The sequence below is a fragment of the Lithobates pipiens genome, unplaced genomic scaffold (genome assembly GCF_037356315.1).
Source record: "Lithobates pipiens isolate NorthernLeopardFrog02 unplaced genomic scaffold, aLitPip1_a1.2 Scaffold_14, whole genome shotgun sequence".
Classification (NCBI taxonomy): Eukaryota; Metazoa; Chordata; class Amphibia; order Anura; family Ranidae; genus Lithobates; species Lithobates pipiens.
In genome coordinates, this window is record NW_027507728.1 from 3,094,198 (window position 1) to 3,108,058 (window position 13,861).

The following is a 13,861-nucleotide window of genomic DNA, read 5'->3' on the forward strand; positions in this document are numbered from 1 at the left end:
CTTAAAGAGGAAGTAAACCCTGATGGGTTTACTTCCTCTTTGATTCCCTGCAAAGGTAAAGCATAATGGACTACTATGCATCGCATTGCAGCCCATTATGTGTCACTTACCTGACACAGGAGCCAGCGAAGTCACCGCTGTCTCCTGTAGTTCGGCGCATCCATCTTCTCAGTGGGTCTCGCTGCTCCGCCGCTGTCATTCGGTGAAGCCGCGATGACGTCACTCCCGCGCATGTGCACGGGAGCCGCCACTTGCGGCATATCGCTGTTGACCGCGACGCACTCAGTGCGCCTGCGCGCCGCTGTCTACGGTGCCTGTCTTTCGGCAAATATCTCCTAAACCGTGTAGGTTTAGGAGATATTTCTTGGACCTACAGGTAAGCCTTAATCTAGGCTTACCTGTAGGTCAGAGTTGGTTGTAAGGGTTTACAACCACTTTAAGAGCATTGTACAACACAAACCATACTCATTGTTGGCAATCCAACATAAACGTAAGCATTTTGAAGAAATATTGCGTGTGAAAAAATGTGAGTGGCGCCTTTCTGCTGGCCATCTCTTTCCACAACTTTCTGGGTTCCCGGTATGATTTACAGCTTCTTCTCTTCTGTTTGCCGCTGAAAAGGTATATTAAGAAATTATACAAGAGTGTGCAAGTCAAGGTACGGTAGAATACATGTAACAGATAAAAAAATAAAATAAATCATGTTGATGAATAATCAAGAAGCATTTCTGGGATGATTCACTGGGCGTTCAGCATGGGGATATGCCGATACCCCTTAGGATGGATGGTAAGGGGAGGGGGAGAGAATGAGGAGAAGCGTTGGGGGGTGGGGGGCTAGAAGAATGTAGCACCTTTACCTGGATTGTTTTTTTCTTACGTGGAACTCTTAAAATGGTTGCAAAGCCACTAAAAAAAAACAACCCTGCAGGACAAAGGCATAATGAGCTAGTATATAGCTAGGGGAAGGAAGGAGGAGGAAAGAACAGGAGGGCAGCATATGCACAATCTATTATGAAAGCAATTGCCAAATCTGAATATTTCAAGAGGTTATAAAGCCTAAACCTTTTTTTTAACTTAATGCATTTCTTTCATTAAGGTAAAAAAAAAATGTTTAGGCATCAGTATACCTGAGCCCTCATTCCATCCAGCACTGTGCTCTTCTGCAGCAGGAGCCACTGGCTCCATCTGCTGTCAATCAAACCCAGTGATGAGGGGGGCGCGGGGCGTAGTCTCGCTGTCTGTGTCTATTGGGGCACTCAGCCAACTGGAGGAGCCAAGAGCACTGATGGGAACCGAGAAATAGAGGTTCCGGGGCCACTCTGTGCAATTCCTTTGAACAGAGTAGGTAAATATAAACTTGTTTTGTTCTTCCTTCCTTTTTTTTTTTTTTTTTTTTTTTTTTTTTTCCTAAAAATGCATTTACAATCACTTTAACATCCAAAGCAAATTTGTCAGAACATGCTACCAGAGTATAAGTCTACCAGTTGTAGACCGTTATGCCTTCAGCATCTATCCAGTTTGCCCATATCTTTTCAAAATTTCCAGGATAGTTACGACTAGTGTAGGTCTCCTCTGCTGTTTGCTTTCAATTTCTAAGGACTACATATCCCATGGTACCTTGATTCCTCTACTCAAATGGAGGTATTCTTTCTATCTCTCTAATATATATTGATTCCTGTACTGACTCAAGATCATTTGTTTGAATTAATAGGAGTTTGCTAGAAATATTTGAAGTACGATGTGGACTTGACATTTTGATCAGAGATGCGTTTTAAAGTGAACGATGATCATAGCTCTATCCAGTTCAGTTAACCTCTCGTAACTGAGGTCCTCCGTGCTTCTTCGTTTAGCTGCCCTTCTCTGCATTCTCCGAAGTTCAGCAACATCCTCTTTGTGTACTGATGCCAAAAACAAAATTGTACGTTCAAGATGAGGTCTTAGACCATACACTGATAGAAATTTGATCAGTGTGTAGGCTCCCCCACTCGACAGAAGTCAATTGTTTGATTGACACGTTGAAGGAACATGTTGGAAAATTTTCCAGTAGGGTGCTGCTGTCACAATACAAAGTTCAGCCTGGAGATTCCTCTGTCCACTTTGATTGTGCCCAATGGATGAATTGTACAGAGGCGAGATTGTCTGCTTCTTTCTGAAGTTTGTACCTCTTTTTAATGTATAATCTGTCTTTATTTTCAGTATTGTTTAAACCAAGAAAGGAAGTTGTCTCGGGTCATTCAAGACATGCAAAATATGATCTTGTTGAACTTAATGGCCCAGATGACTGTGCGGCGCATCACGGCGCCCGGCGCCACTCGCGCATGCGCAGTGGGTGCCCGGCTGTGAAGCCACAGCCGGGTGCCCACAGTAAGAATGCCGGCGCTGTGAGCGGAGCGGGGAACGAGGGGGGGCTTCGTTCCCCCGCATCGATGGACCCTGGGACAGGTAAGTGTCTGATTTAATAAGTCAGCAGCTGCAGTATTTGTAGAAATTTTTTTTTTTAAAGGGGGCACCCCACTTTAAGAAAGTGAAGGGGAAGAGAATCGGTGGAAAATGGAGGCAAGTGAAGAGTTTGTACCTTTTGAAAGCAAGAAAGTATCTCGTATGGTTTAGAGCTGACAAAAGTTGGCCATACATGTTAAAATCCAATTGAAAAATTTTCTGTAGTTTTAGGTTTCTGCACAGATGTCAATGTAAATCGCAGCCTGAAATCGCAAAAAGTAGAACAGAAACTACTTTTTGAAATCGGTGCTGTGCCGCAGATGCAGCGTCGCACCGCTTAGGATGGTACCACTGACGACAATTACCGTCAATTTGACATGTCAAATCACACGTCGAAACACACAGTGTGAACCAGGGCTAAGACTTGCTTCACACTGCTGCGATGCGAGAACCCTTGCGAATCCAGTACGGGTTCCCGTATCACATACAACTCGCAGGCAGTTCACACTGCCCTATGCAAACGCTGCAGGTATCAGTACAAAGTAAAGCCACATACACACTATCAGATTATCTGCTGAGTTTTTCCTTCAGATTTACCAAAATCATATAATATGAGGACAAACCTTAGGAGTTTCAATGTGTATGCAATCAGGCAGGTCCTTCTACTACATGGTTTTGGTAAATCTGAAGGAAAAACTGAGCAGATAATCTGATAGTGTGTATGGGGCTTTAATGACACCCCCAAAACGGTTCACATATCACAGTGCGAACTGTCAATTCAGATAGGAATTGGATTACATGGATACGATCACCCATGCAATCCGATTCTGGTGCGGACCAAAAACCGGGTCCTGCACGTCTTTGGTCCGAATGCAATGCAAATTCAGCCATGCAATCTGTATGGCTGAATTTGCATCGCACAGACATTGAATGTGATTTGCATTGCGGTGCGAATTACATGTGATGTCTGACATTGCAGTAGTGTGAACCCAGACTTAGTGTAATACCCTGACTGGTTGTAAATTGAAAGGCTTGTTTATCCACATCAATCTGGGCACTTTCGCCCCCTTCCTTGGCAGCCCAATTTTCAGCTTTCAGCGCTCTCGCACTTTCAATGAAAATTGTGCGGTCATGCTACGCTGTACCCAAATGAATTTTCATCATTTTGTTTGCATAAATAGAGCTTTATTTTGGTGGTATTTATTCACGACTTCGTTTTTTAGTTTTTGCAATATAAGCGAAAAAAGAGTGGAAATTTGAAAAAAAAAAAAAAACAATATTTTCTTCTTTCTATTTTAAAAGGAATCCAATAAAATCGAATTTTGTCATAAATTTAACTCAAAATGTATTCTGCTACACGTTTTTGGTAAAAAGAATTCCATTAAGTGTACAGTAATTGGTTTGTGCGATCACGGACATATGTACGCAAATGATTATGTACAGATGTGCGCAGGTGATCACGGACATATGTGTGCAGATAATCATTGGAACATGTGATTTTAGTGGGACATATGTGGGGGACATGTGTTTTCATTATTGGGATCAGACTAGTGATCAGTGAGTAAAAAGCTGTAAAAAAACAGCTCATACTCACTGATCACCAGCCAGCTGCAGAGATCTGCTCTCCTCTCCTCAGCGACGACTTCCGTGTGAGGAGAGGAGAGCCGATTGCCTAGCAACCGGCTGTTTGTTTACCTCACATGACGGCTGTGATTGGACATAGCCGTCATGTGATCAAGAGGGCCAATCACAGAGCCCTCCTGCCGATCTGAGATGCGCCGTGTCCGGGTGACACGAGCGCATCGGGATCGTGCCGCTGTGCGGGCACGCGTGTGCGCGATTTCCCCCTCCTTCTGAAGGACGTACCTGAACGTCCAGTCAGAAGGAGAGAGCTCCCACCCAGCCGTATATATACATTGGCCAAGTGGGAAGTAGTTATGCAGGCACCAATATTGGGAAGCTTTTGGTAAATCTAAAGGAGATTGTACAAAAAGATTGTAGTGTGTGGGCATCTTCAGTCTTTAGATCTATTTAGTAGGGATGCACTGGCAAATTGGTCGCTGAAAACTATCAGCCGAAAATAAGCTGATCAGCGTTTTGCCGATTGAAATAAGAAAAGGGTGCCCGATAATGCAATGCTGCATCCCATTAACTTCAGTGCACAAACCGCGTCCCATTGACTTCAATGTAAAATGCCAGCTACATTAATTACATATAAAAAACAATATTTGAAAAAACTGTCCATCTATCTCAAATTTACATAGTTCATAGGGCATACCTTACCCCTCTCAGGACCGCCAAGTATAATAGAAACCAATCTGTGCTATGCCCGGTATGTACCCTTGAGACGGGGACTTTTTTCCACCTTATCTGGTCTTGCCCTAAACTTCAGGAACTTTGGAAACAAATAGTGTCCTTTCTACATGACGTCATGGGTTCACCCTTGGCTCTTGACCCCAAACCCTGCCTCCTAGGGATATTTCCCGAAGTACTGGATAAATTTACCAAAACCTTCTTACAAGAAACCTTGTTTTCCGCTAGAAAAGTGATAGCTAGACAGTGGATGAGATCCCTTCCACCCAAGGTAGAAGATTGGAAACGGGAAGTTAATCTAATACTCCCATATAAAAAATTCATATATAAAAATAGGGGATGCCCAGCTAAATGCAATAAAATCTGGGATAGGTGGTTGCAAGAGGCTGGCACATGTAATTAGGCACTTTGGAGTACTGTTGAAATGGATGACATGTCTATGATGTAACTTTGCTCGGCTATGATACCTATTGTCTATTGCGATGAAGAAATATTTATTTATATACTGTTATGACTATGGTGAAGTACTTCTTGAATGTTCGGTGCTTTCTACTATAATTGTAATCTCTGCAATAATGTTTAATAAACACCTGTTTAATAAAAAAAAAAAAAGGAAAAAACTGTCCATTGTGCATCCTGTTTTCGGTTTTGGTCCAGAATTTTAATTTTGGTGCAACACTGCTATTTAGTTCCCCATGGCAGCATTTATAGAAGCCTTTCATTGCAGATCAGAATCCTAACTATCTGTATCTCTTTCCAGTATATTGGCAGCCTGGATGTGCCGAGACCCAACAGCCGGGTGGAAATTGTGGCAGCCATGAGAAGGATAAGGGTGAGATTTCTATTTTCTTCTAAAAAACCTAATGTTGTCATGCAGGCCTGGAAGATGGCTGCTGTTTGTAAGTTGTATACTTGATAGTGACTGAGATTTTCTCTAATGCTGCGTACACACGATCAAACTATCCGGCGGTCTTGGTCCGGCGGACCAGGATGGATAGTTTGTCCGCCAGACTAAGTCCGCCGGATAGTCTGATCGTGTGTACGCGGCATAAGTCATTATGTTTTGACCTGAGCGGTCAAGCAGTGCCCTGGTGCCCCAACTATGGTAGTTATTATGTATTAGGCCTTATGCATTAGGCATTATGTGGCCTTCAGAGCCGAGCCCAGTAGCTATTTTCCTTAACGAGGTGCCCAGTAGAGAGGAGTTTGGGCATTCTCTAAACAGATACGGGCCAGGTCATTCACTGTCTCAAAACAAAGGGAAGGGAGGCTGATGATGTCAATGTCCCTATATAGAAATATGCCCATATTTACAAATTATTCTATGACATTGACTAAATTTGGGTATGTGGCCATATAAGGGCACTGACCTCATCAGCAACCCTCCCCTTTGTTGTACATATGCTTTGGAGCAGTGAATAACCCGGCCCCTAGCTAACCGGGCTATAAGAGCACATCTTTCAGGTTTGGAATAGAGGTGAGTTCAGGAGATGCCCGCGCTCATCTCTAGTGCCAAGTCAGAACCAATGAAGGAAAAATAATCATTAGACATGTTTCTGCTAGTTAAAGAGTTTGGTTTTATTTTCTTCACTTTTTCTTTCTGTGCCCTCTGTTCCATTTTCTCCTTTTTTGTGTATTTTTATTTCTCTGAATTTCTAGAATTGATCTTGCCGAGAAAAATATCATTTATAGTGATGGTAAAGGGCTGTAGAAAACATAAATGTGGAAGAATTGACTTGTAAAGGAGCCGCCCTCTCTAGTAGTCTTTCAACACGTTGCAAGTCTCTGACTGTGTTTATGAAAATGAATAGGGGATTTTTCATGCAACATTAGAGACCACAAGAGTAAAAATTTAGATTGGATTGAAAGTTACGTGCTGGAGGACATCACCTATGGAAACTGATCTAAAGAAGGATCCTTTCATCACAAAAGAATGTTGCATGGAAGCTGGTGGACGACAGTTGCCCTGCTCCTTTTTGGGTGACAAGCTGCACACCATGCGATTTGCCATGTGCTAAATCATGGGAAAATCACACCGCTTTTTAGGTGCCAATGAAAATAATGGCACCTGAACTTATAACGATCCTGCCCAAGATCCCAAAACGCCAAATTTGAATGGAGCTTAAGACTGGCCATACATGAGTCTTTTTTCTTTTTTTCCTTTGGTTTAACCAGCGGTTTGAACAAAAGAAAAATACTAGTTTTTCCCCATCCACACATTAATGTGGATGGAGGAATCCCTCCCTCGTATTTTGACAAGGGGGGGGGGGAGGGTGTGACTTCCCTGTCATCAAAATTCACTGATCTGCACCTCTGGCCATAGCCAGCAATGCTGATTGAGAGAAAACTTTCCAACAGGTTGGTTGTACACAAGTCGATCGATAAGTTGACTTGTGTACAACCAGACTGCCCATACACGGATCAATATTTGTCCTGTTCCTGCTGACCCTGAATTTTGATCCATGTATGGCCAGCTTAAAACGTCTGCCTGCCTCTATCTGGACCAAGGCATACAATCACAGCTGCAAATGTACATATTTAAATTTCAGACAGTAACATATAAGGCAAAGGTGTCCAACATGGCAAAAAGAGGGTGAATCTCTGTCCAGAAGAGACACAAATGGCAAAAAATCTTTATTCTTTGGATATTCTATCCAAAACGAAAATTTTAAAGTTTTTTTGACTTTGCATTCAATTAATTTAGCTGGCTGTGTGGGTAATTTTTACCCTCTGCACCTATAGAAAACAAATCACCCTACCTATGGGGGCATTTGAGGGCATATAGGGCTTGTAATTCAGCATGTAGGAATTACATAGCAGCTACATGGACTGTATGCTGAATGCAGCACTGCCTTGTTGATGGCAAACTGAGAAGCATCAGCGAAACGTTGATGTCAGCCGTCTGTTTGTCTGACTTCAGTGCAAAACTGATGGGCTGTGTTGAGAATATGACAGCTTGGCATAGAGAAGCTGCCCGTCCGTGGCGCAGTGTGTAGAGGCAGACAGGCCTCTCCATGGGATATGCATATCCTTCTAGAAATCTGTGTGTGGACAGAGGTAGAGAAAACGGCAAATTCATTTCTTTTATAAAACCACAATAGCAGCCACACAGATCAGTTTACAACTAGAAGATTAATGCCGTGTACACACGATTGAATGACAATTCGATCATTTGTGGGCTCCAGCGGACTTTTTCATCGTAAAGTCCGGCGGACTTAGTAGTTTTGACTCAAAATGTGTCCGCCGGACTTGGCTTTCAGTGGACAGTCCGTTCGTCAGTGTGCTAGTCTGGCGGACTAATGCCGCGTACACACGACCGGACTTTTCGAGGGACTAAGTCCGACTGACTTTTTCGGCGGAGTTCTGACGGAGTTCTGACAGAGTTCTGACGGACTTTCTGAATGAACGGACTTGGCCACACACAATCACACCAAAGTCCGACGGATTCGAATGTGATGACGTACGACTGGACTAGAATAAGGAAGTTCATAGCCAGTAGCCAATAGCTGCCCTTGCGTCGGTTTTTGTCCATCGGATTAGCATACACACGAGCGGATTTCTCGGTAGGAACTGGGTCCGGCGGAGTTCCGGCGGAAAAATTTGAAACATGTTCCATTTCTAAAGTCTGACGGATTTTTGCAAATCAAAAGTCCGCTGCAGCCCACACACGATCGAATGGTCCGCCAGAATCGTTCCGTCTGACCTTTGATGTCAAAGTCCGGTCGTGTGTACGCGGCATAAGAATGACGCGTGCTCAGAAGCAAGTACGAGAAGGAAACTATTGGCTACTGGCTATTGAACTTCCTTTTTCTAGTCCCGTCGTACGTGCTGTACGTCATTGCGTTAGAAATCGCCAGACTTTCGGAGCGTTTGTGTGTGGCCAAGTCCATTCATTATAAATTCCGGCGGATTGTTTGCCGGACCAATTCCGCCGGACAATTCGATCGTGTGTACGCAGCATAATACAACAATTCCCAGCATGTGTCTTCGCTGATCAGCACAAAAAACCCTCACTGAATTATTTCAGCAGAGACATATGTATAATCCGTGCTTAGAGTGAGGGCAGGATTACTTGGAGGCACCCCAATTTATTCCATAACCATTTCCACCACTGACATAAGTATTATTTCCATGCCGGAATGTAAACAAACTTCTGGCTGCTATAAAATAAAATTCCTTACAGCCACCTGATCATTTTGACATACTCCGAAAAGTGTCACAGCAACCCACGAATGTTTGCCTTATTCCCTGTGAGGTATGATCCCAGAAGAGCTCTAAGCACTTCCAAGCTCAGAGATTTTAACCCCCCCCCCCGACCGTTGCACCCATGTCTGTGCTTGACGGACTTCAACAGAGTGCAGGGGTAACATTAGGGGTCTAACAGACCCTTGATGTATCCATAAAGCAAAACTAAACCCACAAACAAAAATACAACATATTGCAGCTTACAGTTCCTGATGTGGTGGCTGCATTTGTTTTTCCTTTTTATTTATTTTTTTTCTCACCCCAAGAACATAAAAAAATACAGAAAATACCTGTTGCCAGAATATACAATGTCCTAATCCAGTGATGGCGAACCTTGGCACCCCAGATGTTTTGGAACTACATTTCCCATGATGCTCATCCACTCTGTAGTGTAGTTGAGCATCATGGGAAATGTAGTTCCAAAACATCTGGGGTGCCAAGGTTCGCCATCACTGTCCTAATCACTTCTAATGACAAACCAAAGTACACTGCACTCCCACTAAATGCTAAAAATAAAAACCCTAACAGAGTCCCCCCAACAGCACCAACACCCAGAAAATATATTAAAAAATTAGTGCAGTGCGCAAAACAAAATGAGGTAAGTAATTATATCACTTTAGTGAAATCCCAATAATCTCATATGTGAAATAACATAGAAGGCGCAACAATTAAAGTGGTGCTCATAAGTTTACACACCCTGGCAGAATTTATGGTTTCTTGGCCATTTTTCAGAGAATATGAGTGATAGCTCATAGTTCGTGTTTGGCTGAAGATATTTATTATCAACTGTGTTTACTCTCTTAAAATCCTAATGAAAACAAACTACCAAAATGACCCTGTTCAAAAGTTTACATACACTGTTGAGTTCGGCCTGATTACATGCACAGAAGTTGACACAAAGGGGTTTGAATGGCTATTAAAAGTAATCATCCTCACCTGTGATCTGCTTGTAATTAGTGTGTGTATAAAAGATCAGTGATTTTCTGGACTCCTGACAGACCCTTGCATCTTTCATCCAGTGCTGCACTAACGTTTCTGGATTCTGAGTCATGGGGAAAGCAAAAGAATTGTCAAAGGCTCTGCGGAAAAAGGTAGTTGAACTGTATAAAACAGGAAAAGGATATAAAAAGATATCCAAGGAATTGAGAATGCCAATCAGCAGTGTTCAAACTCTAATCAAGAAGTGGAAAATGAGGGGTTCTGTTGAAACCAAACCATGGTCAGGTAGACCAACTAAATTTTCAGCCACAACTGCCAGGAAAATTATATCCCACGTACAATACGCCAAACAGCACAGAGACGAGCCTCAAACCTTCTGCCACAGTGTAATTTGGAGTGATGAGACCAAAATGGGGCTTTTTGGGCACAACCATAAACGCTACATTTGGAGAGGCAAGCCTATGATGAAAGGTACACCATTCCTATTGTGAAACACGGAGGTGGATCGCTGATGTTTTGGGGATGTGTGAGCTACAAAGGCACAGGAAGTTTGGTAAAAATTAATGGCAAGATGAATGCAGTAGGTTATCAAAAAATACTGGAGGAACATTTGCATTCATCAGCCGGGAAGCTGCGCATGGGACGTACTTGGCATTCCAACATGGCAATAAACCAAAACACAAGGCCAAGTCGACCTGTCATTGGCTACAGCAGAATAAAGTGAAGGTTCTGGAGTGGTCATCTCAGTCTCCTGACCTCAATATCATTGAGCCCCTCCGGGGAGATCTCAAAAGTGCAGTTCATGCAAGACAGCCCAAGAATTTACAGGAACTGGAGGCTTTTTGCCAAGAGGAATGGGCAGCTTTACCATCTGAGAAGATAAAGAGCCTCATCCACAAATACCACAAAAGACTTCAAGCTGTAAACACAGTTGATTGATAATAAATGGCTTCAGCCAAACACTAACCATGAGTGAAAGAGAAGTTTTTGTTATTCATATTCTCTAAAAAATGGCCAAGAAATCATAAATTCTGCCAGGGTATGTAAACACATGGGCACAACTGTAAATTAATAAATAAAGGTACTTGTGAATTGCTCAGTGTAAATCAAATATGATATATTTAGAGATAGGTGATATATAGTCACATTGACATTTTTACCTTTTAGAAATGTAATTTTGCACAGTGAAACACGTCAGAAAGATGCGCCACTTTAAAGGTAGACTATGGGGCCCCCCCAGGCATGCTATTTAACCGCTTCCCGACCACCTCACGCAGATATACTGCAGCAGAAGGGCATGTACAGGCAGATTATCATACCTGTACATTGCACTTTAAGAGGCGGCTTGTGGGCGTGCGCTTACCGGATGCTCCATGACCATGATCACGTGTCCCACAGACTCTATGTCTGCGGGGATACCCACAATCGTCTCGCGGTGAGGAAGAACGGGGAGATGCTAATGTAAACAAGCATCTCTCCGTTCTGCCTAATGACATTGTCACCGATCGCAGCTCCCTGTAATCGGGAGCGGTAATCAGTGTAATGTCACACACAGCCCCCCCCCCCAGTTAGAATCACTCCCTAGGAAACACTTAACCCCCCCCCCCAGCTAGTGGTTAACCCCTTCACTGCCAGTCACATTTACACAGTAATCAATGCATTTTTAATTGCACTGATCGCTGTATAAATGTGGTTCCAAAATCATGCCAAAATTGTCCGACGTGTCTGCCATAATGTCGCAGTCATGATAAAAATCGCTGATCACTGCCATTACTAGTGAAAAAAAAATGATCAATAAAAATGCCATAAAACTATACCCTATTTTATAGACGCTATAACTTTTGTGCAAAACAATCAACACTTATTGCGTTTTTTTTGTTTTGTTTTTTTGTTTTGTTTTTTTACCAAAAACATGTAGAAGAATACGTATCGGCCTAAACTTAGGAAAAAAAATGTTTTTTTATAAATTTTTTTGGGATATTTATTTTATTATTGGATTAAAAATAATGCATTTTTTTCCCAAAATTTTCGCAGTTTTTTTGTTTATCGCGCAAAAAAATAAAAAGCGCAGAGGTGATCAAATGCAACCAAAAGAAAGCTCTATTTGTGGGGAAAAAAAGGACATCAATATCGTTTGGGAGTCGCGTCGCACGACTTTGTCAGTTAAAGCGGCGCAGTGCCGAATCGCAAAAAACATTCTGGTCTTTGGCCAGCCAAACGTTCCGGGGCTTAAGTGGTTAAAGGAATATTTCATTTTTATTGTTTTCACTTTAAGCATTATTAAAATCACTGCTAAAAATGGCTGTTTTAAAAGTTGGGTTCATCCCTAGTCGTTATGAGCTCAGTTAGGGAGGAAGGAATGCCCACCGCCACTACTGAAGAAGCAGAGAAAGGACCCGTGACTTAGTGGACCAGCCTAAGGACTGCAGGTGTTTTGGATCAGAACAAAAGTCCGATATTATTATTATATCTACCCCTGATCAGATTATTGAATATAAAGCATGCATGCTTCAAGCAACTCACGCTGACACTTAGTTCAGAGTCAAATTACTTTCTGTTTAATATTTCCGCTTTTCAAAACTTTATATGATTAAGATACGTCAGATAAGGCTAGCGCATGCAAACCACAAAACAGCCACTAATCTATAAATATATTAGGACAAAGTATGTGACAACGTTTTGGCTTTTAGCTGGGATGTTCACGAGGAAGTGGCCATGTTCTTGCAATGTCCTCGCTCCTTTTAGACCATTGGTGTGTGTTTTTTTTTTTTTTTTGTGTATTCTCAGAGCAGGTGCGAACTTCTCTGTTAACTCTTGCGGTCCAGTTCCACAGTTAGACCCCTTTCACACCACGCCGCCCATAGCATCGGCGGTAAAACGCCACTATTTAGAAATGTAATTTTGATTTAAAAGGTGTTTTCGATTTAAAAAAAAAAAATCCGATAAGGGGCTTCAGAAAAGAGAATCCCTGAATTCAATCTTTAATATATATTTACTGAAAAGCCATGATTTAGTCTTGTTATTCGGATTGGATTTAATTAAATGGATGTAGCAAAACGAATAACAAATTGGGAGGAAAAAAAACCTTTAAATATAGTAAAAACTAAAAAAGTTGGTGCAAAATTGATTGTGTGTATGTGTGAGTGGGACCAGAAGGAAGATTGCGTATTGTGGTATCCGTGGATGATAATAATTGTGAGACATTTGTTTAGGGTTAGGTGGAATTTTAAAAAAATCTACCTGACGGGGAAATTGCGGTGGTTGTGGTTGTCGGGATCTGTTGGGGGGGGGGGGGGGGGGTAATGGTATCAAGTGGATGGTGATGACTGTAGTTGGGGTAGGAGTGGATATTTTGTGAAGGAAGGTTTGCAGTGGGCATGATGATGGTTGTATGGTAATTGGACTTGATCTGTTGGAGAAGAGGGGGGATGATGCCGATGAGAATTGTAGTAGGCTGGATCTGTTGAAGGGTTAGTGAGATGCAGTGAGCATAATGCCGCGTACACACGATCGAATTGTCCGGCGTACTTAGTCCGGCAAACAATCCGACGGATAGTCCGGCGGACTTTCTACCGAACGGACTTGGCCACACACGGACACACAGAAAGTCCGGCATTTGCTAGCGCGATGACCTACAGCACGTACGACGGGACTAGAAAAAGGAAGTTCAATAGCCAGTAGCCAATAGCTTCCTTTTCGTAATTTGCTTCTGAGCATTCGTCATTCTTAGTCCGCCGGACTAGCATACTGACGAACGTATTGTCCGCTGAAACCCAAGTCCGGCGGAAAGATTGGACTGTAAAAATACTTTCTAAGTCCGCCGGACTTTACGCTGAGAAAGTCCGCTGAAGCCCACACACGATCAAATCGTCCGGTGAAATGCGTTTCGGCGGACTAAGTACGCCGGACAATTCGACCACGTGTA

General features: G+C 42.6%; 1 protein-coding gene across 1 annotated transcript in view; it reads left to right on the top strand.

Moving 5' to 3' along the window:
* The window catches only part of LOC143981369 (carboxyl-terminal PDZ ligand of neuronal nitric oxide synthase protein-like), a 190,477-nt gene that overhangs the window by 40,222 nt on the left and 136,394 nt on the right, over positions 1–13,861 (top strand). The window contains exon 2 of the mRNA XM_077479185.1: positions 5,513–5,584. Within this exon, the coding sequence (XP_077335311.1) occupies positions 5,513–5,584 (72 nt within the window). The remainder of the gene's footprint in view (positions 1–5,512; positions 5,585–13,861) is intronic.